This window comes from Mus caroli, chromosome 14, assembly GCF_900094665.2.
Source record: "Mus caroli chromosome 14, CAROLI_EIJ_v1.1, whole genome shotgun sequence".
Classification (NCBI taxonomy): Eukaryota; Metazoa; Chordata; class Mammalia; order Rodentia; family Muridae; genus Mus; species Mus caroli.
Genome location: NC_034583.1, coordinates 63,668,607 through 63,692,052, shown reverse-complemented (window position 1 = coordinate 63,692,052; position 23,446 = coordinate 63,668,607). Strand labels below are relative to the sequence as shown.

Below are 23,446 nucleotides of genomic sequence, written 5' to 3'. Positions count from 1 at the left end.
TTTTCTTTTCTTTTCTTTTCTTTTCTTTTCTTTTCTTTTCTTAGGAATATTGTCTGAAGAGTGATATTTGAAGTTATTCTCTGGTCTCTACTTACATGTGTATGCATGTGCATCTTCCCATATTCCTATATTATGCATGTGTGTACACAAACAATCTCAGTATCATTCATTAATATGTAATCATACTATGTAAGAAACACTATACACATGGTTTAGACCAAATCTGTTAATATTACATACTTTATAATATAGGTTTAGTTGTGCTCCTTCCTCTAAAAATTAGCTGCATACATGTCTGTCTACCTATCTCTGTGTAAAAAATGATGTTGATTCTGGTTCTAATAGAAACAAATTTTGCTTGTAGTTAGATTAAATAACAAGGCAGTCAGGAAAATATTTCTTAAAATATTATTGCTTTATTAGAATTGGTTCACAAGTTTCAGAAGCATGTACAAGGGGAACTGCTCTCAGACAATGTATAAGGATCCTAATAAAAGATACAATTTCTAAATAAATAATGATGTCCCTAAGTGCACAGTTTTAAATCAGCATATTGTACTGAATGCCAAAACTGCTTATTACTTGCCAATACTTGAGTATACTAGAAAAAAATAGTCCAGGATTTTAACATAGCTGGAATTATCTTTTATGAACACCCCCCCCCCCAGGAGAATACATGAATAATACTCCCATTCTTTAGCCAGTAAATATCAGTCTCAGGGTTCCATGTGTATCTTTAGATATGTTGTGGACCCTTAATCATCTTTTTATCCATGTAACTCAGAAACTAAAGTGGTTGGTAGTCTTGATGGGCTTATTGATGAGTGCTTTTTTACCCAGAGTGCAGTTTGTGTTTAGTGAAAGTAGAGCCACAGATTGCCTGTATACAAAGAGCCCTTTCCTCTGGGAGTGAGTCACTGGGTAAATGAAAGGCTTGAGGAAAGAAGGGAGGCTGGAGTTGTGCTCTAAAGGAAGAAACTGCAAATTAAACCCAAGGAGGCTCTGGGTGTGGTCTCCAGCACCACAAAACAAAACTTAACAAGAAAGTAAATATTAGCCAGCTTCACATCCCAAGGCTGGTGGAGCAGTGAAAGCTCTCATGTACTGCTGGCACTCTGTTTTGATGGGGTTATCTGAAGCTACAAGACAAGACTGATGTTAAATTTACTAGATACTAGATGTTGGCCTTAAACTCTTGATCCTCCTTCCTTTACTTCCCAAGTGCTGGGAAGGGTGTGTGCTACTGTGCTGAGAAAATCTTGCCCATGTATGTATGTAGAGGCACATGCACAAAACAGCTCATTGCATTTTTGCATGAAAGAATTGAACGTGGTATACATGACCCACAGTAGGGAAGTAGGGATAGATTTTTTAGGGGATTCATGAGAGAATGCTTGGATAATTCGTACCAGTATTCTATTGCCTGAATTTATACTACAGGAATATTATACAGGGATAGTGTTGAGGTAAAAAGACTATATAAGCTAACCAAAACAACAACAGAAACCAAAGAAACATACAGATGCAGGTGAAGAATATTAATGATGAAAAAATATACTCTAAATTCTGTTCCTCCCTCCCTCCTCCCCCTCTCCTTTTTCCCCCTCCTCCTCCTTTCCCTTTCCCTCCCCCTCCCCTCTTTCTTTCCCTTCCTCCTCCCTCTCCCCCTCCCTTTCTCCCTCCCTCTCTCTCTCTCTCTCTCACACACACACACACCTATAAACTTAACACTTATCCAAAGAGCATCTACGTCTCATTGACCAATATTAAATGTCTGGTTGATACTAACAAGTAAAGAATATAATACTTCATACTTTACTACTTATTTGAAATATTTTACAAAAATATTCAAAGATATGAGATTATATATTTTAAAATAATTGATAAAGGTTTTAAATGTTATATTTTGACTTTTATATTTGAGCTGATAATTGACAGGTAGCCAAAAACATTTCAAAAATAGATTAGTGAAATGAGAAAAATCCTTGAAGAGAATTGTTTCGGCTTAGGAAAAGGTACAAGGGAAAGACCCTGGAAGATGCCAATGAGAGTGGCAAATGCTGTCAGCTTTACAAAGTTCATGTGTGAACCATGAACTTGAGTTACCATCTCCATGTGTGGTTAGCTTCATGTTTACACCAACCACATAAACAGTGCAAACGGAGCTCGCTTTTTAAAAGAATAGCACTGTTAATACTGGGATCATAATGCACATTTGTACTCCCAATACTTAGGAGGCTAAGGCAGAAGGATTGTCTGGGGTTTTGGCCAGCTTGGGCTATGTAGCAATACCCTTGGGCTGTGTGGCAATACTCTCTCTCAAACAAAACAAAACAAACAAATAAACAACAACAACAACAAACCCAAAAAACAGCAAAATAATGTTCTAGATTATTACTTGGTATATAATTTCTTCACATTCTTAATTTGGGGAGAACTTGACAAAGAATCTAGCTGAGGATTCCCCTGGAATCTAAACTGGTTACAGCAACACAGAGATGTAAGGAGATAAGCCTTTGTGCTGGTCTTTCCAGCACATGCTTCTACAATCACAAATGAGTCTGCTGTTTTTGCCAGATTTTCTGTAGGAAAGGCTATAAAGGTTTATTTAGAACTAAGGGTGGCATTTCTATCACATGAATGATCCTTACCAGATAGTCAGCTGCAGGGGCACTGAATGGTACAGGTACTAGACTTAAAACCCTGCTGGAGCACCCTCTGGTTCTATCAGCCCCCAGTTAACAAGTTTAGCAAGATTGAAAGATTGTGTGCTTTCCTTAAAGATTCCTCTGTTGTTCTGAGTTTACAGCACTTCTTTAGTGCCAAACTAACATATACAGAATCATCAAATTTTTATTTCCAGTTTATTGGATTAAGTATCTCAGCATTCTTTACTGAGTGCCTGTTAAAATATATAGGTAATGTAAATATTGAGATTAAAAAGTTACAACATATGCTATGCAAACTGTAACCAAAACAGAAGTGGCACTCTAACTGAACTACATGTAAGTTAAAAAAAGTTACTAGAGGTATCAGTTTTATAATAGAAAGACCAATTTTGGGGTTATAGAGATGGGTCAGTGGTTACAAGCATGGGCTGCTCTTGCAGAGGTCTTGGTTTTGGGTCCTAGCACCCATATTGGACAACTTACAACTTTGTCTATAACTTGTATTACAGAGGAGCCAACACCCTCTGCTGGCCTTCATGGGAAACTACACTCATATGCACATACTCCCATACAGACATACACATATATACATAACTTTAAAATAAAAAATGAAATAATAGGGCAGGCTTCATGTAACACTACAGTTTCCAAATACCCAACAAGCTGACAGCCAATTAAACAAATTGGCTAAAAGATAGCCAATTAAACAAATTAAAAGTTCTTTGCAAAGATAACCAAATTTCTAATAGGTTCCAAACTTAACAGAAAAGGCTTACAATACTGAAATCAAGAATATAAAGTCTTGTAGAAAAAAAAAAGGATAATTGGTTTATACAATTACATGCCATTTGAACTAGACCAATATCTAGAAGGATGTAAAAAAATAAAATGAATAAAGAAAAAAATTCAGTCTGATTAGAATAATGCCAAGGAAAGAAAATTTGTGTGTGAATGTGTACATGCAGACATATATAAAAATGAAAACTCATAAAGGAAAGGCTTGGTGGCTTCTGCTGTAAATTCCAGAAATGTTTAAGGTAGGATTAGTATTATACCTAAGTCAAACAGAGTCATCACAGGTATACTATAGGCCAGTGTTCTTTATGAATACAGATACGGGATCTTAACAAGTCCAGTCGAGCAATCTCAAGATGATTATACAGGACAACTAAGAGGGGTCTTCAGCTGGTACTGTAGTTAAGGCGCCAGAGCCACATGGTCATGTTGATAGGCCCCTCCGTATTGGAGTGAACTCAGTTCCCCTTTCTGATGAAAACAAAACAGCATCTGTTCATTTGGAAAGCAGGCTAGAGGAGCTTCTTCCATCTCAAAAGTGTACATGTTACAGAACTCACACCAACTACTGAAAAGCTGAGTGCACTTCCTCTCAGATTAGGATCAGGACATGGATGTACATGGTAACACATGCTGGCAAACATGCAGAAGTTGGACTCCATGCATTGGAGGCATGTGATCTGGTAAGTCCACTTTATGAGATAGTCTGATGTGTCTGTATTAAAATTGTACAGCATCATTTGTAACAGATATGATGAAAGCACTTTAGATATCCACCAACAGATACATGGATAAACAAGATGTGTGTATCTGTACAATATCATTCAACCACATACTAATATGAATTACTTCAGTATTTGTAATTCCTGAATGGACTTCGAAAGCATGTTAAATGAAAGAAACCAGTGATGATTTTATACAAAATCTATAAAAGTTCTGAGTTAAAGAAGGTACTGTAAAATTTACTTTGGTGATAGGAAAGTAGGTTAGTGATAGAACACTTGGCCTGCATGTATGGATCCCCAAGCACCAGGAACACTTTACTGCTTATGATGGGTTAGGGTTTTATAACTGTATTCTAGAAGCTACTTATTTCTACATTTTATTCTACAGATTTATGGGAAATGGGTTATAACCTGGTATAAACACTACATCATTTGAACATAGTCATCAGTGATAGCTGTCACACTGAGTTTCCATCTATGTCTTCCAAATGGGTTAAACTTGTGGAGCCGCTTTTAGATTTATACCATGGGTAGACGATTATTTCCAGGTATATGCTAAGCACCTTGCACACAGACACTGCTTCATTCCCCGTGTGTCTTCATAGTTTGTATGTAAGCGAAAACACTAACATTCTCCAAATCCAGAAATACAAGTTAACTAGAACTATAAGTTTCCAAACAAAGTAAATTTATCAGTAACATACTCTTACATTCTGCCAGTGGATATTGGATGATCCAGAACCAGATGCTACTATAGTTCTTTGTTGATTTAGTTGCTATGGTAACCAGATACATTCATGTACAATGGGAAGCTTCTTATACATTGGCTAATTTGACAATAAGGTTGGAGGTGGATATGGATGAGTGTAACTCATAAGTAGTTATAGCTTGCCATTTTACATCTAAGTATGTTACAGTAGGTAGTTGTAAACTTGTATGAAAGAAATGCTGCTGGAATGGAGTTGTATAGGCTTACCTTGTTAGACTAAGCACAAGGACCGTCTAAGTCCATCTTGCCAATGGAAACTATGTGTAGTTGGTGCAGAAGCTATTGCATTTCGTAGCAGCTATTGACAGCTGTGGCAGCAGCAGGAGGATGAGGACATTGAAGAAGATGCATGCAACAGTAAGTAAGTGCTACACTGGCAGAAGGGCTTGGCCATGCATCTGGATCTAGCACTTCAGTCCAACTTCGTGGCTTTATCTGAATATTATGTACTTACAGATGAGGGAGTAAGATCATGAACTGTCTAAAAACGTTAGCTTGGAATAAAAACTATGTGTTTCCTAGTTTTAAGCTTAACTTAAGCATTATTGATCTTTAAAAAAAACCTATAGAATACTTTTATTAAATCTGTAGTTACCTGTATTTTGAAAAAATATTACAAAGTGAAAAGGTGGTGGAAGCAACTTTTCAGAACTATCGTTAGGGTATTAATACTTTAAAATATGTAGGCCGTTCATCACTGAGGTTATTTTAGCTTCTATCTTGTATTAGGATTTTTACTCCTGTGACCAATCACCATGACTAAAAGCAAATTAGAGAAGAAAGGGTTTATTTTGCTTACATACCCTCAGTTACAGTCCATTGAGAGAGGCAAAGGCAGGAACTCAAATTAGAAATCTGGAGACATGCAGTGATGCAGAGGCCATGGAGTTGGTGTGCTTCATAGCTTGCTCCTTGTGACCTTGTGACTGGCTTAGCCTGCTTTCTTACAGCACCAGAATCACACGCCTAGGGAGAATTCCTACAGTGGGCTAGGCCCTTCCCTGTCAATCACTAATTAAGAAAATGTGCTACAGGCATACTGATAGTCTATCTTTTCTCTTTTTCAATTAAGAATTTTTTCCATACAGTTATTTTGTACATGGCTTCCCCAGTTCCTCCAGGTCCTCCTTCACCTCTCCACCCAACCAATTCCATACCTTCTTTTTCTCTCTCTTTTGAAAAACAGGCAAAAAAAANACCAATTCCATACCTTCTTTTTCTCTCTCTTTTGAAAAAAAAAAAAAAAAAAAAAAAAAAAAAAAAAAAAAAAAAAAAAAAGGTGGGGGTGGGGGAACAAACCCGAGTAAAAGAAATAATCAAAGAGAAAACACAAGAAGCACAGGAACATCACCCCTCCCAATCAGAAACCATAATTCACAAGTAAAGAAACCTATAAGACAAAAAAATACAAAAATGCATGAAGTGATGAGACAAAGTGTCTCCAAAAATATCATCATATTCATTTTGTGTTGGTCATCATCTGCTGGGCAGGGGGCCTACCCTTAAGTGCTTTTAACATACTTATGGAGACTGTTGAAGAAAATGAATTTTTCCTTCACAGGGCATGTCAGTTGGAGATAGCTTCTTGGTTAGGAGTGGGAACTTACACTGATAGATACCTCCCCTGGCTTGAGCTGTGCAGGGCCTGTGCATGCTACCACAGTTGCTTTGGGAGTTCATATGCACATCATTCCTCTTGTGTCTACAAGACATGGTTGATGGCCTCCATCCCCTCTGGCTCTTAGAATCTCTGTCTCCTCTTCTGCATAGCTCCCTGATCCCTGAGTTTGATGAAGACATCCCATTTAGTACTGTCTGTTCCAAAATCTCTCACTCTCTTCACTCTGTCCAGTTGTCTCTAGTCTGTAGTTGTCTGTTTATGGAGGCATTTTCTCAGTTGAGGTTCTCTCTGCTCAGATGATTCTAGTTTTCAAGTTGATATAAAAATTAGTCAGCTCGTAGCTTATGTTTATTGCTAATTGTATAATATTACAGCACTTTATTAGGTCAAGGTTTGTAGAGTGCTTCTATCTGCTGTTTCCCTGGTGTATTGTAATATGAATCAGAATTCACAACCATCAAGAGTGATGAGTTTCACTACACTGTATGAAATTGTGATTGTGAGAGTTTTTAGCCATATTAGGAAGTCAGAAAAAGGTTTTGAAGGATTAAGTTCTGAGTCTGACATACACTATGTCTTCAAAATATTAACACTTCCAGCCTAGTGCCAAAAGAGTCCTCTTCAGTGACTTGGTCAAGGTAAAATAATTTGGGCAATAGTTGAAAAAGACATTATCTTATATATTACAGCATATAGACAGTGTGAATGCCCACATGTGTGTATATGTGTGTGCTCCTATTCATCTGTTTGGGTACATATACAACAGTTTATATCTGTGCGTACTCAGATGGCTTATAATTCATTCAGTAGGATCATTCATTACGTGTCAAATACTAGAGTTTGTGTATATAGTTTGCTGGTCTTATTGTCTAAATATTGGTGTCAGACATACTTGTCTGAATATTGGTGTCAAGTTAACATTTTTTTCATAGAACTAGAAACCACCTTAGAACATATTAGTTTGATAATTTTCCTTTACTTTTTTTCAAACCTCAGTCTATGGACATGAAATATTGCATCATCTAGCCTATATACAGATCGGTAGGATCTAGATAAATGCAATAAAGCCTGATTCAGAGTTCCTCTTACCAAGTCAATTTAATGACTTGTGTAAGTCACTAATGATATATAAGTGTTTAAGTAATCTATAAATAACAAAGAGTTGTTTGTGAGCTAACTGTAGTTTGTGTAATGAATGTACCTCCTTGATTTCTGAGAGAATTTAGAGAAATTCAAGTTCAGACATAGTAAAATTATATATATATTTAGGTAAATCAATTCAGAACATAGTTGGAAACAGACTGTTGGTGTTAGGAGTCCAGAATTCAAACCCAGAATTCATTTTTCCTAATTTATTTTAAGTGTTCAGTAACCACATTAAGTAGGAAACTTTTATATCTGACACTACAAATGAAGGGCATTTCAGTCTTTGCAGTTCTAGTACAACTGGTGTTGCCACCGAATGAAAAGATGAGCAGTGTGACTCTGGACTACTTAGCAAGTGCTTCTGTCAGCTTCTGTTTTTGTCACTGCAGTACTCTAGTCTAACTGTAAACATTAACAGTGACATTTTATGAAGTGCTGTATTGTAGTGGGGATGGCAGTGTGTTAACAGTTGTGTGTGTCAAGTGTTAGACAGAGGAAGGGTGATTTAATTATGATTTAGAATGTCTGAGCCTTGATAGACAACGTGGGTTTCTTAGAAAAAGCCAAATTCTCAGTTATAAAAGTTGAGAGCACCCAACTTAGAAAAATGTCTGCAAAAAAATTAAAATCTTAAATGTCTGTGCTAGAGAATAGTATTTAAATAATTCATGAATTTGGACATTAAAGTGAGGCTATTGATTATTGGAATACTAGATTGAAAAGAATAGAGGAGATTGATAGCTGGAAAACTAGAGGATGGGTGAGCTCTTTGTTATTGTTACCAGATAGTTAAGAATAACATCACTGGTATAAGACTCAAAGCAATGCCACTGGTTTCCATGTACAAAGAGGGAATTAAGACCCAGAAACACACAGAGGAGAAAACATGGATTCTGGAGCAATTCAGAAGAATTTTGTGTTCTCACCTACATGGTCTCATGTGTAAAATGGTTCATTCTGCCAGAGGCAAGTCCTTCAAGCAACTGATGAAAACATGATAACACTCTTCCAGTTCTCGTAGTAACTTGCTTAGGTTGTGCTTAGTAAATGCTAATCACTGTCTGAGCGTCTGACACTTTGTAACTCATGTAAACATCACAGCTACTCTGTTCCTTTAGTTAGCCATTGTATGTTATCAACTATTAGTCAAGACTCGAAGGCATTCTCACTTGTATTATTGTTCTCAACCGAATTAAATCATACTCCCCAGAAAATGTAAAAGAAGCTTGGATTAGGGCTACACAGTAAGGCTTTCTTAAAAAAAAAAAATGTTTTTAAAGGACTTGTATCCTAAGATTTCTCCTTTAGAGAAATAAGTATATTTGTAATTGTACTCCATATTGGTTATTGACATTTAGGACTTGAAGTTAACATGCCTTATATAGAAAAAACATAGTGTGGGTTTCTGATTGCCGCCTGGTGATATGCCAGAGATTGCACTTCTTACAGGAACACTGCTTTGCTGCTTTGCACAGGAGAAGATGGCACATTCCTCACCCTACAGAGAGTGACTTTTGGTCTCTTTACATTATTTGCAGGAGACTGTGATTTTAAAGTGTCAGTGTCCTCCTTTCTATCTGATAGACCTGGAAAGATGTTTGGTGTTTATGCTTCTCATTCTCATGTTAAATGGAAGGGACTTAAACTAACCGGGATTGGGTGCACTCAGCACTGTTTAGATTTAAAGGAGTGTTTTCACAGTACACTTAGTGATGGTTAGTGGCACTTGTTATTAGGTGAATGCAAGTGTTATTAATAAGTGAGTGTACCTTATAGATACTTGAACAAAGCATAGATAGCTCAGCTCTGTACTTTTATTCATTAGTTCAGATTCCCAGGTGGCATTACATGCAACACTTTTCATTATAAAGATGCATTAGGTTTGATCTCTTCCATGACTCTTATCAAGCTATAATAGGCCTCTTTATTATGTATAAAGGAAGTTAAAATAATAGAAATACTTTTCTGAATTTGTGTGTATGTACATATATAGTATGTATGTGTACACACACACACAGTGGCCAGATTTACAGCCCTGTAATCCTGACCCTTTTTTGTTACATTTAATGGAATTTTTTTGTGTGTACTATAATAGATTACATAGTATGTATTAAGATGTTGTGTTATAAATATGCTAAAAACAGTTTTTAGAACCTATTTTGTCTGAATTTTAAAAATGACAGAAAATGACCAAGTAAAATAACTGGTCTTTCGCTTGTATCTCATCTCATTCTTTTCCCTTCTTCTTGCTTACCACATCATGCTATTATTTATAATGAGATCATGCAGATTCTATTTTGTTTGTGAAAGATCCATGTAAAATGGCATGTTAACAAGATAATTTCAAGATAGGTTAAGTATTGAATTTTGGGACTTGTCAAACCTTAATTATTTACCAGAAACCTGAGTAGGCAGGAACCTATGTGTAGCTTAGTGTGTGGGCAGGGACCCATCCAGTGTAGCCCTTGTTTGATCATCAGTGTTAGGAAAAGTGAGAATGATTCTCAGTCACACATGCATCTATATGTATTACTTCTTTAGCTATATATTTTCAAATTATTCTTAAAAAATAATTATCTGATTGTTGTTATTGAGTGTAATAACTTGAATCCTGTAGTTTACTTTACTAGATACACCATGAAGACAGTTTTTGTTTGTCTCTTTTGCTTACTGCTCTGACCCCATTATCTAGAACAGCACTGCACAGTTAATAAGAGTTAGTAAATGTTTAAGTGAATGAATGAATTTTGCAGACTTCCCAGCTCACCCTTTTTTTTCATTTCATGGAGGTCTTAACATACTGTCAGCCAGGTGCTGGAGTACAGAGGTTTATAAAAAAACAGATCAAGGTATTTGTTCATTCTGATGATTGTGGAAATGATATACTGTAAAATAACAAACATGTAGAAATGGTTATAGGTAATGAAAAGTGCTTGGCACACAACAGTGTGATGATAAGAATGTACAGGGTAGTGTTTCCTGCAGTTTGGTGATCAGATAGGATTCGTTTGAACAGATACTGTTCGGAGGATTCAGAGTAAGAACAAGGAGCTAGCATTGGAAAGATGTTGGAAGAGCCATCATTTTGATATTCCATGAACTAAAACTTACATAGAGAAAGACTTACAAGTTCCTATTTTAAAACTAGATATGTGACTAAAATCTTCCAAGGGTTATGAATCTTCTCTTAAACTCTTTACTGACATATATTAATTATATATCATAATTGGGTTTATTGTGATATTTTCATACATGTATGTTTTGAGCATCTTGGCTATTTGCCCTTCTTGGATATCTAGTTACTTCCAGCACCTTTCATGAGGTTGCAACTATCTACCCTCTATTCTCTCTCTTTTTTGGTTCATTATTTCTGCTCTTATTTTGTTCCTTATTTTTACTTTTTTGGGTTCAATTCCAGCGTTTTGAATTGGACCCATAATGTACTAACTTTTCATCCTTCCCTAAGTATCTTTTGTTGAGTACAGTTTTGTCTGCATTTTACTCTTCAAAAAATTGACTGGGGTTCCAACATTAAACCTCAAGTGCTCTCTACCCGAGCTCCTGCCCAAAATGTGCAGCTTTAGTTTCTGCGTTTGTTTTCTTTTCTACTACTCGTTAGAATTTCTTCCATATATTATTATAATACTTCCATGATCTTTAATGGTGTTCAAATATCTGTATTAGTAAGTTTATCTAGAGCAGTGGTTCTTAACCACTTTGTCATTTTCTTCCATGTGTATATGGGCTTTCTATTATTTATGTTGTTATTGAAGAACAGCTTTAGTCCAGTATGGTGATCTGATAGGATGCATGGGATAATTTCAATATTTTTGTATCGGTTGAGGCCTGTTTTGTGACCGATTATATGCTTTTGCAGGAAGGTACCATGAGGTGCCGAGAAGAAGGTATATCCTTTTGTTTTAGGATAAAATGTTCTATAGATATCTGTTAAATCCCTTTGTTTAATAACTTCTGATAGTTTCACTGTGTCTCTGTTTAGTTTCTGTTTCCAGGATCTGTCCATTGATGAGAGAGAGTAGGGTGTTGAAGTCTCCCACTATTATTGTGTGCTATGCAATGTGTGCTTTGAGCTTTAGTAAAGTTTCTTTAATGACTGTGGATGCCCTTGCATTTGGAGCATTGATGTTCAGAATTGAGAGTTCATATTGGTAGATTTTACCTTTGGTGAGTATGAAGTATCCCTTGTCTTTTTTGTTTGTTTATTAAGAATTTCATAAATTCATTGTTTTTAATAGCTGGGTAGTACTCCATTGGGTAAATGTATCACATTTTCTGTATCCATTCATCTGTTGAGGGACATTGAGTTCTATCCAGGTTCTGGCTGTTATATATAAGGCTGCTATGAACATAGTAGAGCATGTGTCCTTATTACAGGTTGGAGCATCTTCTGGTTATATTCCCAGGAGAGGCATTGCTGGATCCTCCAGTAGTACTATGCCCATTTTTCTGAGAAACTGCCAAACTGGTTTCCAGAGTGGTTGTACCAGCTTGCAATCCCACCAGCAATGGAGTGTTCCTCTTTCTCCACATCCTTGCCAGCATCTGCTGTCACCTGAGTTTTTGATCTTAGCCATTCTGACTGGTGTGAGGTGGAATCTCTGGATTGTTTTGATTTGCATTTCCCTGATGATTTAAGGATGTTGAACATTTTTTTAGGTGCTTCTCAGTCATTCAGAATTCCTCAGTTTAGAATTCTTTGTTTAGCTCTGTAACCCCATTTTTAATAGGGTTATTTGGTTTTCTGGAGTTTAACTTCTTGAGTTCTTTATATATATTAGATATTAGTGCCCTATCAGATTTAGGATTGGTAAAGATTTTTCCCAATCTGTTGGTTGCTGTTTTGTCTTATTGACAGTGTCCTTTTCCTTATAGAAGCTTTGCAATTTTATGAGATCCCATTTGTCTATTGTTGGTCTTACAGCACAAGCCATTGCGGTTCTGTTCAGGAATCTTTCCCCTGTGCTCATATCTTCAAGGCTCTTCCCCACTTTCTCCTCTATATAAGTTTCCATGTCTCTGGTTTTATGTGGAGTTCCTTGATCCACTTAGACTTGAGCTTTGTACAAGGAGATAAGAATGGATCAATTCCCATTCTTCTACATGCTAACCACCAGTTGAGCCAGCACCATTCGTTGAAGATGCTGTCTTCTTTCCATTGGATGGTTTTAGCTTCCTTGTCAAAGATAAGTAACCATAGGTGTGTTGGGTTCATTTCTGGGTCTTCAGTTTTATTCCATTGATCTACCTGTCTGTCACTATACCAGTACCATGCAGTTTTTATCACAATTGCTCTGTAGTACAGCTTGAGGTCAGGCATGGTGATTCCACCAGAGGTTCTTTTATCCTTGAGAAGAGTTTTTGCTATCCTAGGTTTTTGGTATTCCAGATGAATTTGCAAATTGCCCTTTCGAACTCAGTGAAGAATTGAGTTGGAATTTTGATGGGGATTNCATTGAATCTGTAGATTGCTTTCAGCAAGATAGCCAGTTTTACTATATTAATCCTGCCAATTCATGAGCATGGGAGATCTTTCCATCTTCTGAGATNTTCTTCGATTTCTTTCTTCATAGGTTTGAAGTTCTTATCATACAGATCTTTCACTTGCTTAGTTAAAATCACACCAAGATATTTTATATTATTTGTGACTATTGTGAGGGTGTTGTTTCTCTAATTTCTTTCTTTTTTTTTTTTTTTTTTTTGTAGTTTTTTCGAGACAGGGTTTCTCTGTATAGCCCTGGCTGTCCTGGAACTCACGCTGTAGACCAGGCTGGCCTTGAACTCAGAAATCCACCTGCCTCTGCCTCCTGAGTGCTGGGATTAAAGGCACGCGCCACCACGCCCGGCTTCTCTAATTTCTTTCTCCACCTGTTTATCCTTTGTGTAGAGAAAGACCACTGATTTGTTTGCATTAATTTTATATCCAGTTACTTTACTGAAGTTGTTTATCAGGTTTAAGAGTTCTCTGGTAGAATTTTTGAGGTCACTTAAGTATACTATCATATCATCTGCAAATAGTGATATTTTGACATATTCCTTTCTAATTTGTATCCCTTTGACCACCTTTTGTTGTCTAATTTCTCTGGCTAGGACTTCAAGTACTATATTGAATAGGTAGGGAGAGAGTGGACAGCCTTGTCTAGTCCCTGATTTTGCTTCTAGTTTCTCTCTTATTTAGTTTGATATTGGCTACTGGTTTGCTGTATATTGCATTTAATATGTTTAGGTATAGGTCTTGAATTCCTGATATTTCCAAGACTATTATCGTGAATGGGTGTTGGATTTTGTCAAATGCTTTCTCAGCATCTAATGAGATGATCATATGTTTTTTTTCTTTGTGGATTACATTGATGGATTTCTGTATATTGAACCATCCATGAATCCCTGGGATGAAGCCTACTTGATCATGATGGATGATCCTTTTAATGTGTTCTTGGATTCGGTTTGCAAAAATTTTATTGAGTATTTTTGCATTGACGTTCATATAAGAGAGTTCTTCTTGGTGGATTTTACCTTTGATGAGTTTGAAGTGTCCTTCCTTGTCTTTTTTGATAACTTTAGGTTGAAAGTCGATTTTATTCGATATTAGAATGGCTACCCAGCTTGTTTCTTATGACCATTTGCTTGGGAAATTGTTTTCCAGCCTTTTACGCTGAGGTAGTGTCTGTCTTTGTCACTGAGGTGGTTTCCTGTATGCAGCAAAATGTTGGGTCCTGTTTACATAGCCAGTCTGTTAGTCTATGTCTTTTTATTGGGGAGTTGAGTCCATTGATATTAAGAGATATTAAGGAAAAGTCATTGTTGCTTCCTGCTATTTTTGTTCTTAGAGTTGGAATTCTGTTCATGTGGGTATCTTCTTTTAGGTTTGTTGAAAGATTACTTTCTTGCTTTTTCTAGGGTATAATTTCCCTCCTTGTGTTGGAGTTTTCCCTTTATTATCTTTTGAAGGCCTGGATTCGTGGAAAGATATTGTGTAAATTTTGTTTTGTCATGGAATACTTTGGTTTCTCCATCTATGATAATTGAGAGTTTTGCAGGGTATAGTAGCCTGGGCTGGCATTTGTATTCTCTTAGGGTCTGTATGACATCTGTCCAGGATCTTCTGGCTTTTCATAGTCTCTGGTGAGAAGTCTGGTGCAATTCTAATCGGTCTACCTTTATATGTTACTTGACCTTTTTCTCTTACTGCTTTTAATATTCAATATTTGTTTAGTGCATTTGGTATTTTGATTATTATGTGTCAGGAGGAATTTCTTTTATGGTCCAGTCTATTTGGAGTTCTGTAGTGTTCTTGTATGTTCATGGGCATCTCTTTCTTTAGTTTAGAGAAGTTTTCTTCTATAATTTTGTTGAAGATATTTGCTGGCCCTTTAAGTTGAAAATCTTCATTCTCATCTATACCTATTATCCTTAGGTTTGGTCTTCTCATTGTGTCCTGGATTTCCTAGATTTTGTTTTGTTTTGTTTTAGGAGATTTTCCCATTTTGCATTTTCTCTGACTGTTGTGTCAGTGTTTTCTATGGAATCCTCTGCACCTGCAATTTTCTCTTCCATATCTTGTATTTTGTTGGTGATGCTTGCACCTATGGCTCTTGATTTCTTTCCTAGGATTTCTATCTCCAGAGTTGTCTCCCTTTGTGATTTCTTTATTGTTTCTAGTTCTGCTTTTAGACCCTGTATGGTTTTGTTCAATTCCTTCACCTGTTTGGTTGTGTTTTCCTGTAATTCTTTAGGGGAGTTTTGTGTTTCCTCTTTAAGGGCTTCTAACCATTTACCTGTGTTCTCCTTTATTTCTTTAAGGGAGTTATTTATGTCCTTCCTAAAATCCTCTACTAGCATCATGAGATATGTCTTTAAATCCAAATCTTGCTTTTCTGGTGTGTGGGGTACCAGGACTTGCTGTGGCAGGAGTACTGTGTTCTGATGATGCCAAATAGTCTTGGTTTCTGTTGTTAAGATTTTTACCTTTGCCTTTTGCCGTCTGCTAATCTCTGGTATTAGATGTTCTTGCTGTCTCTGGCTGGAGCTTGTCTCTCCTGTGAGTCTGTAAGCCTGTGTTAACACTCCTGGGAGACCAGCTCTTTCCTAGCAAGACCAGTGCACAGAGGGCTGCTGAACAGCCCCACCTCCTGGGTGCAGATATAGGTCCCTGTCCCAGCTGCTCTGCAGCTTCTGCAGCCTGTGCACTCCTGAGTGGACGAACCTTAGAGAGAAAATGGTGATCTCCCCCGAGTCCCAGGGTCAGAGCACTCCCCTGGAGGCATATTCTCCTCTGGCAGGCTTCTTGTAGTATTCTAAATAATTCAGACTATACAAACTTTAAAATTAAACCATAAATGATCACAATCTCAGATTAAGCACTGGTTTCTAGGGTAATGCCTATGTGAGTCTCCATATTTTTTAATGCACCTCCTCTAAGACTGTCCCTGATTGTCCTGGAGTGATGGCTCAAAGTTGTAGAGTTACCTGTTGAACATTTTCCCTGACATCTAACTCATTACACCCCAGATTGGGCAGCCAAGTATTTCCTTCTCCCCTTCACAGACTGTGAGATCATCATAACCACAAGAGTGTTTGCTACACAATAGCATATTCTCTCTCTCTCTCTCTCTCTCTCTCTCTCTCTCTCTCTCTCTCTCTCTCTCTCTCCCTCCCTCCCTCCTTCCCTCCCTCCCTCCCTCCAGATTTATTCTAATCTCTTACAATATATTAACTACAGGTTCCCCTTCCTCCACTCTCCTTTTTCCCTTCAGAAGAGAGCCCTCCCAGGGATAGCACCTAAAGATGGCATAACAGGATACAATAAAAGGAGGTGCAAACTCTAACGTCAAGGCTGGATAAGGCCACCCATTGGGAGGAGAAGGTTTCCAAGAACAGGCAAAGTGTCAGAGACACCTCCCATTCCCACTGTCAGGAGTCCCACAAGAACACCAAACTACACAAACATATTATATATATAGAGGGCCTAGCACAGATCCATACATGTTCTGTGATTTGCCTGTTCAGTCTCTATGAGCCCTGTCTAGTTGATTTTTGTGCGCCATATTTTCATCGTGTTCTTGACTCCTTTGGCTTCTGCAATTCTTTCTTCACTTCTTTCCTCTTTTCATCGGGGGTTCTGTAAGCTCCAGCTAAATGTTTGACTATGGATCTTTGTATTCGCTCCCATCAGTTGTTAAATCCTCACTGATGGCAATGGGCTAGGCACTGATCTATAAGTATAGCAGAATATCATTAGAAATTGTTTCATTGACTTTATTTGTCTTTTTGCCAGTTGTGTTTGGTTCTATCCTGAGTCTCTGGGCTGTCCAGCCTCTGCTTCCTGGCTATTGAAGCAGTGTCAGGCCCGGGCTCCCTTTCGTACTGTGGGCCTCAAGTTAGAACAGTCAGTGATTGGCCACTCCTACAAGTTCTGTACCACCATTACGCCAGCACATCTGATAGGCAAGGATAGATTATAGGTTGAAGGTTTTGTGGCTGAGTTGGTGTCCCAGTCCCACCATGGGAAGCCTTGTCTGGTTACAGAAGGCAGTTCAGGTTCTGCATACCCCATTACTAGGTGTCCTCTCTAGGGTCACCCTAGTACATTCCAGGGAGTTTTGCTCTACTAGGTTTCTACCTTGATCCCCAAATGTCTCCCAATCCCAGTCATCTCTCTCAGTACTTTTTCCCTCCATATATTCTTTCCCCATCCCTCCTCATTTTATCTCAGCCTGCTCCCCGTGCCCCCACAAAATCTGTTCTCCTTTCCTAAAGAGATCCATGCCTTACCCTCTCCCCAAGCCCTCCTTATTTCTTAGTCTCTGCAAAGTAGCTCTTTAATAAATGATTTTTAAATAAAGAAGTAAACTTTACTTACTCCTTTTGTTAGAATTTATAATATGATTGTTTCTCTTTTTTATTATTATTAGGATATTAGCTTCAGTATATTGTGTTTGATTTTCTTAGTTTTGTTTCTTTTTGTCAGTTTTATAGTGAACAATTTTAATATAGAAACTATTCATATTTTATAAGACTCCACAGTATACTCAATTTATCATAGGTACTCAGCACAGTTTGGCTCAGTATGAACAGTTATTGCTTGATAATGTACTACATTTTTAGGCATTATGGGAGATTATAGTGATAGTTTTGACAGGTTGTTTAGATAATTAGCTAATGTTTTCTCACATTAGATCCAGATGTTTAATTTACTTGTTTTGGACAGAATTTAATTTTTAAAATTAATTTTTTAAGAGAAGAAACCATAGAGGCACTAAACATGGATTTAAAAATACAAAACAAAACAAAACAAAAAACTCGTATAGAAAATCTTTCATAGCACAAAATGAAATTCAGCAGCTATACAGCAAAATAAGCTATGATAATGCTAAGACTGGGGTAGTCAGGAACTCTCTTTCTCCACTTCTCGGTCTTCAGAAAGATTATTTGGACTTGTTACCCATGGGTTTCAATGGGAATTTTCCAGTGGGCTCAAAGCCCAGTGTCTGTAATTGTGATAACAGGATGAAGCCTGCATTTGACCCTGAGGACTGCAGGATGTAAGGTGTGGGTCACTGAGACCACCACTGTAGCAACACTTGCTCAGAGTGCTTTTCAGAGCTGACTTGCTGACTTTGTTTTTGCCACCAGTATCTCCTTAGAGGGAGAGACTCCACTATGGAGTCATCCTGCTTGCTTGGTTGTTTTCCACTTTTATATCTACCTAGAATAAGATAAACTTCAATTTTGGAAGTTAATAAATTTTTGTTGAATAAGTACAGACAGCCACCATAAATTTACATCCTTTCAACTTGATAACCAAATATATGACAATTTATGGCATAATATTTCACCTCTGGTTCCTAAAGTCTAATAATGTTCATCTCATAAAGCAGTTTGCCTTTAGTCCATCTTTAAACGTCCCCAAATTCTTTAATGATCTCAAACACCTCAGAAGTCCAAAGTCTCTTCTAACACTTGAACAATCTCTTAGCTGTGAGCTTTTAAGATACACAGTTGCATGCTTCCAATATACAATGGAATAGAGTAAATATTTCTGTTTTGTTTTTTTTTTTTAAAAGAAATGGGGACATGGTTAGGACAGATTAGACCAGTGGTTTTCAACCTTCCTAACACTGCAACCCTTTAATACATGTTGTGGTGACCCCCAACCATAAAATTATTTTCATTCCTACTTCATAACTAATTTTGCTAGTTATGAATCCTAATGTTAATACCTGATATGCAGGATGGTCTTAGGTGACCCTGGTGAAAGGGCCCTTAGACCCTCCAATACAGGTAGTGACCCACAGGTTGAGAACCACTGGATTAGAGCAAAGCAAGTCTGAAATTCACTAAGGCAAAAACTAAACCCTGAAGATGATGATGATAGAATCATCTAGGGGTTGACTCTAAAGGCTTGGGCAACACTAACCCCATCCCTCTATCTCTGACGCCTGGAGCACATAGCTATGACTACCGTGCTGCAGCTTCCCTTGACAAGCACCCTGGGATCCTTTGCACATCCAGATCTTTATTATAACTTGATCTTCATCTTCCCAGCTTCATGCAGTGGCCTCTCATGGTTTCCTTACAGAGAATGTAGCCCTGCCACATACTGTCTGGTCTTAGTGGTTTTCCAGAACTGTCAAAATCTCCATGACCCTTTGCATTGTTTGCATGTGCAAAACCAGAACCTTGTGGGCATTGCTGTCATTTCTGTTGCTGGATGGAGCTGTATGTATCCTGTACCCCTTGGACCACAACTGCACTATCTTCTATTTGTTGGTCCTTGGGAAATATCTATAGTGGGGACCCTGTTCAGTCCAGGTTCACTCATTTAGAATCAGTTTGTATTTTCACAAAACCTTCAGTGAGTAGGGATCTTTCCTTCGGGCACCTTTCCTATTGTTCTAATGAGCAAGAAGTTTCCCTCCATTGATTCTAGCCTCTTCACAGTCAGCTGTTCATCTGAGGCTTTAAACTTGATCACACTTCTTTCCTTTCCAAGCTTCACACTTTTCCTTCTTTTTGCTCTTTCTTTTGGTAGATGTGGGTAAGAGCAGAGAACAGTCTGAATGTTCTTCTGCCTTGAAACTTTCCTGCCAAATAACTCAGTTCACTGCTTTCTAATTCAGCCTCACTTAAGTTCTCAGGACACAGGCACAATGAAGGCAGATTCTTCGACAGAATATGACACAATGTCTTCTGCCCAGTTACAGTTTGGATCGATGCAGCCTATTATGATGGGAACATAAATCAGCTAGTCATGTTGAATCAGAAACAAGTATTTATACATCCTCTGGATAGGTTGTCCAGTGAAATTATAATGCAAACCATGTAAAAACTTGGATGCTCACAGTCAGCTATTGGATGGATCACAGGGCCCCCAATGGAGGAGCTAGAGAAAGTACCCAAGGAGCTAAAGGGATCCGCAATCCTATAGGNATGAACTAACCAGTAACCCCCGGAGCTCGTGTCTCCAGCTGCATATGAATCAGAAGATGGCCTAGTCGGCCATCAGTGGAAAGAGAGGCCCATTGGTCGTGCAAACTTTATATGCCTCAGTACAGGGGAACGATAGGGCCAAGAAGTGGGAGTGGGTGGGTGGGGGAGTGGGTGGGGAACTTTTGGGATAGCATTGGAAATGTAAATGAAATAAATACCCAATAGAAACCAAAAAAAAAAAAAAAAAGACTTTAATAGTCACCTTAAATTTTTTAAACAGGCAAAACTAATTATACTATTTTTACACAGTATGCCCAGAATACTGGAGTAATGGGAAATAAACACAAAAGCTGCTAATGATGTATTTTCCACTGTTAGGGTTTGGGGGTACTAGGATGTTTTTAAAATCTAGCTATATTTTACTTACACCATACTTACATACAAGCACATTTTAAGTGTGTGATAAATACATCTGGCTCTTGTTACTAAATCACACAACTATAAAAGAAATTAAATATGGAAACAATAGAAAATATAACAGAAAAAGACAACATTGACAATAGGAAAATAATTCTAGTAAAGTAAAAGGCAAAAACAAAGTGAGAGAATGTTTACAACATAAGAATATAGTAAGACATTATTCTAAATTATGTAGAGCAGTCATGCAAATTTCTAGAAACACTTGAAAGCCTAGGAAATAATAGTAAGGTGACACAATCAGGCCATTTACAAAAGACTTAGTATAAAACACACTGAGTTTTATGCTGAGAAGCAGAGAAGTGCAGTTCTCAGGGAAGGCAATTTACTCAGTGGTGGGTTGCTTGTCCATCATGTGTGAAAGCCCAGGTTTGATCCCAGCACTGAAAAACCAGCAAATTAAGATCTGCTACAGCATCAAACAGTATAATGCTACAACTTGAGGCATATTCAAGATGCAGTGAAAGGGTGTGCTTCCAGACTGTGAGAGGGGGTGTAACATAGGAGAGAACTTTAAGGTAATAGAGTAAAGGGCACCAGGGTTTGTTTTCTACATCTCTGTCATAAGGAAATCAAGCTAACTTTGTTGTCTACATTAATGGAAACATTAAGGTGAGGGCTGCCAGCACTCCTCATCTAAGGGAGGACTGATTAGCTGGTGATGCAGTGAGGTGCTCCCGGGACGGGATACTTGAGTAGTGTAACATGGAAGTTCTTTTAGAATATCACAGTGTTATAGAAAACTTAGCAGAGAAATCAATTCTGCACAGATAATGAAATGAAGAATTTTATCATTATCTTGACTGGATTTTAGGACTCTAGATTTCATTTTTCCAGTTTTTTGTTTTATCAGGTTTGAAATGTCAGAAAATTAGTATAGTTTACTTATAAATGATGAAATTAAATTCACATTTTTACATGTAACTTTTTCTCTTAATTCAAGTAGAATCTCATTATCAGTTTATCAATTCCTAAGTGCTGTGTTAAAGTATAATATGTAATCAACAATTGTAAGGTTTGACTCCATCATTTTTACTGAGTGAAATTTTTTACTTCTCAGTAAATTTGCCATTAGGTTATTTTTTTTTGTTTTGTTTTCTTTCTTTCTAGCCTGATTATGACCTATTGAATACTAAAATAAGCACAATGTAGTATCTCCAATTTTCTAAGGTTTATTAGCTCACATATGCTCAAGTACTAGCTGCACATTTTTCTATACTGATTGATTCTTTTATCATTTTGATGAATTCTTCTTCCCATTGTTTCCAGGTTATTCTGGTACAAGTTAATCCAGGGGAAGCCTTTACAATAAGAAGAGAAGATGGACAGTTTCAGTGCATTACAGGTAAGAGGAATAATTTGCTACATTCTGTAACAAAGAGAAAATCTGCCTTTTATTTTTCCAGGTAGGTAACAGTGTGTGCACTTGTGCTTTCTCCCTGTGTCACAATCACAAGCTTGAGTACTCCAGTCATTTAACTATTGCAGTAGAACTCTAATTAGTTTCTTTCTCCTTTCTTGATTGATCTAACTATAAAATTCTATTGTATACATTTTATTAGTCAAAAAAAGTAAGTGACTCTAGCCAGGTCTTTCAGTCCTCCAAAGGTCCATTCTGTTTTCTAATATTGTTTTTATTTCCAGTGTGGTTCCCTCAGGCTTTTCTTTTTAAGAGCTACACTGTAGCTGTCTTCCTCAGGCTTTTTAAAAAGTCTGCTTATTAACTGCAAACCTGTCTTGTCTAGTCAGCACGAGTTTCCTTCTCTAGGATTCACCCTTGTCCCCTCACTCCAGGTGGTTCTAACCCAACTGCTTTAAACTCAGCTCAGATGTTTTCCCACATTCACTGCAATCTTCCTTTACTGGACATCACCTTAGCATTTTGGACTGGATATTTTTCAGCTATTGGGAGCCATCCTATGAATTGTAGTGGGTTTAGTAGAGTCCCTGTCTTCTATACACTCGTGATTTTTTACCCTCCGTGATTCATGACAAATAGAAATCTCTCCAGACATCACCACATTCCCCTGAGAGGAGGAGCAAAGCAACCTCCATTTAGTGAGCATTGTGTTCATATATGAAAGTGAGGGCTACAGGAAGGTTAGGGTGGCCCCTTCATCCATTGTCACTAGTATCATAAAAGGGGAAACTTGGACAAGAGGGGATGTGGTATGATGTCATATGATGAAGATTCAGGTCTTTGACTTGCTTAAATTCACTACCCAAAGATTGCCAACAAAGCCAGAGATAAGCAGTGTCATAGGACAGAAGTCCCCCTTTGTCCATCAGAACAAGCCAACCTTTCCAACAGCTCAGTACCCTTATCACTGAGATAGTAAGATCCTGTCAGCAAACAGACAAACAAAAAGTCAGTGTCTTTGGAGTTAGAGAAGCTGAGTTAAACATTAGCTGTTTCTTAGTAGCTTGGTATAAGGTGCTGCAGGTTATTTAAGTTCAGTAATACATTTCATATTAGTTCAGCTCTTGTTCCCATCAGTATTAGGTCAGGGTAAGAATAACTGCCTTACTTAGGGTCTTATTGCTGTTTAGAGACACCATGAACATGACAGCTCTTATAAAGGAAAACATTTAATTGGGGCTGGCTTGTAGGTTAGATGTTTAGTCTATTATTGTCAAGGTGGGAAGCATGGTGGCATTCAGGTAGACAGGATGTTGGAGAGGTAGCTGAGGGTTCTATATTTGGATTTGAAGGCAACAGGAAGATACAGTGAGCCACTAGGCCTGGTTTGAGCTTCTGAGAGCTCAAAGCCCACCCCAGTGATATACTCTTACAAGG

At 37.6% G+C, this 23,446-nt stretch overlaps 1 protein-coding gene across 6 annotated transcripts in view; it reads left to right on the top strand.

The window, feature by feature from the left end:
- The window catches only part of Fndc3a (fibronectin type III domain containing 3A), a 153,848-nt gene that overhangs the window by 30,966 nt on the left and 99,436 nt on the right, over positions 1-23,446 (top strand). For 5 of the 6 annotated variants that reach the window (XM_021181265.2, XM_021181263.2, XM_029469236.1 and 2 more), the window contains one exon: positions 21,919-21,994. In XM_021181265.2, the coding sequence (XP_021036924.1) occupies positions 21,919-21,994 (76 nt within the window). Of the gene's footprint in view, positions 1-5,028; positions 5,316-21,918; positions 21,995-23,446 lie in introns of those variants that run through there. The other variant, XM_021181267.2, reaches the window with a different exon arrangement.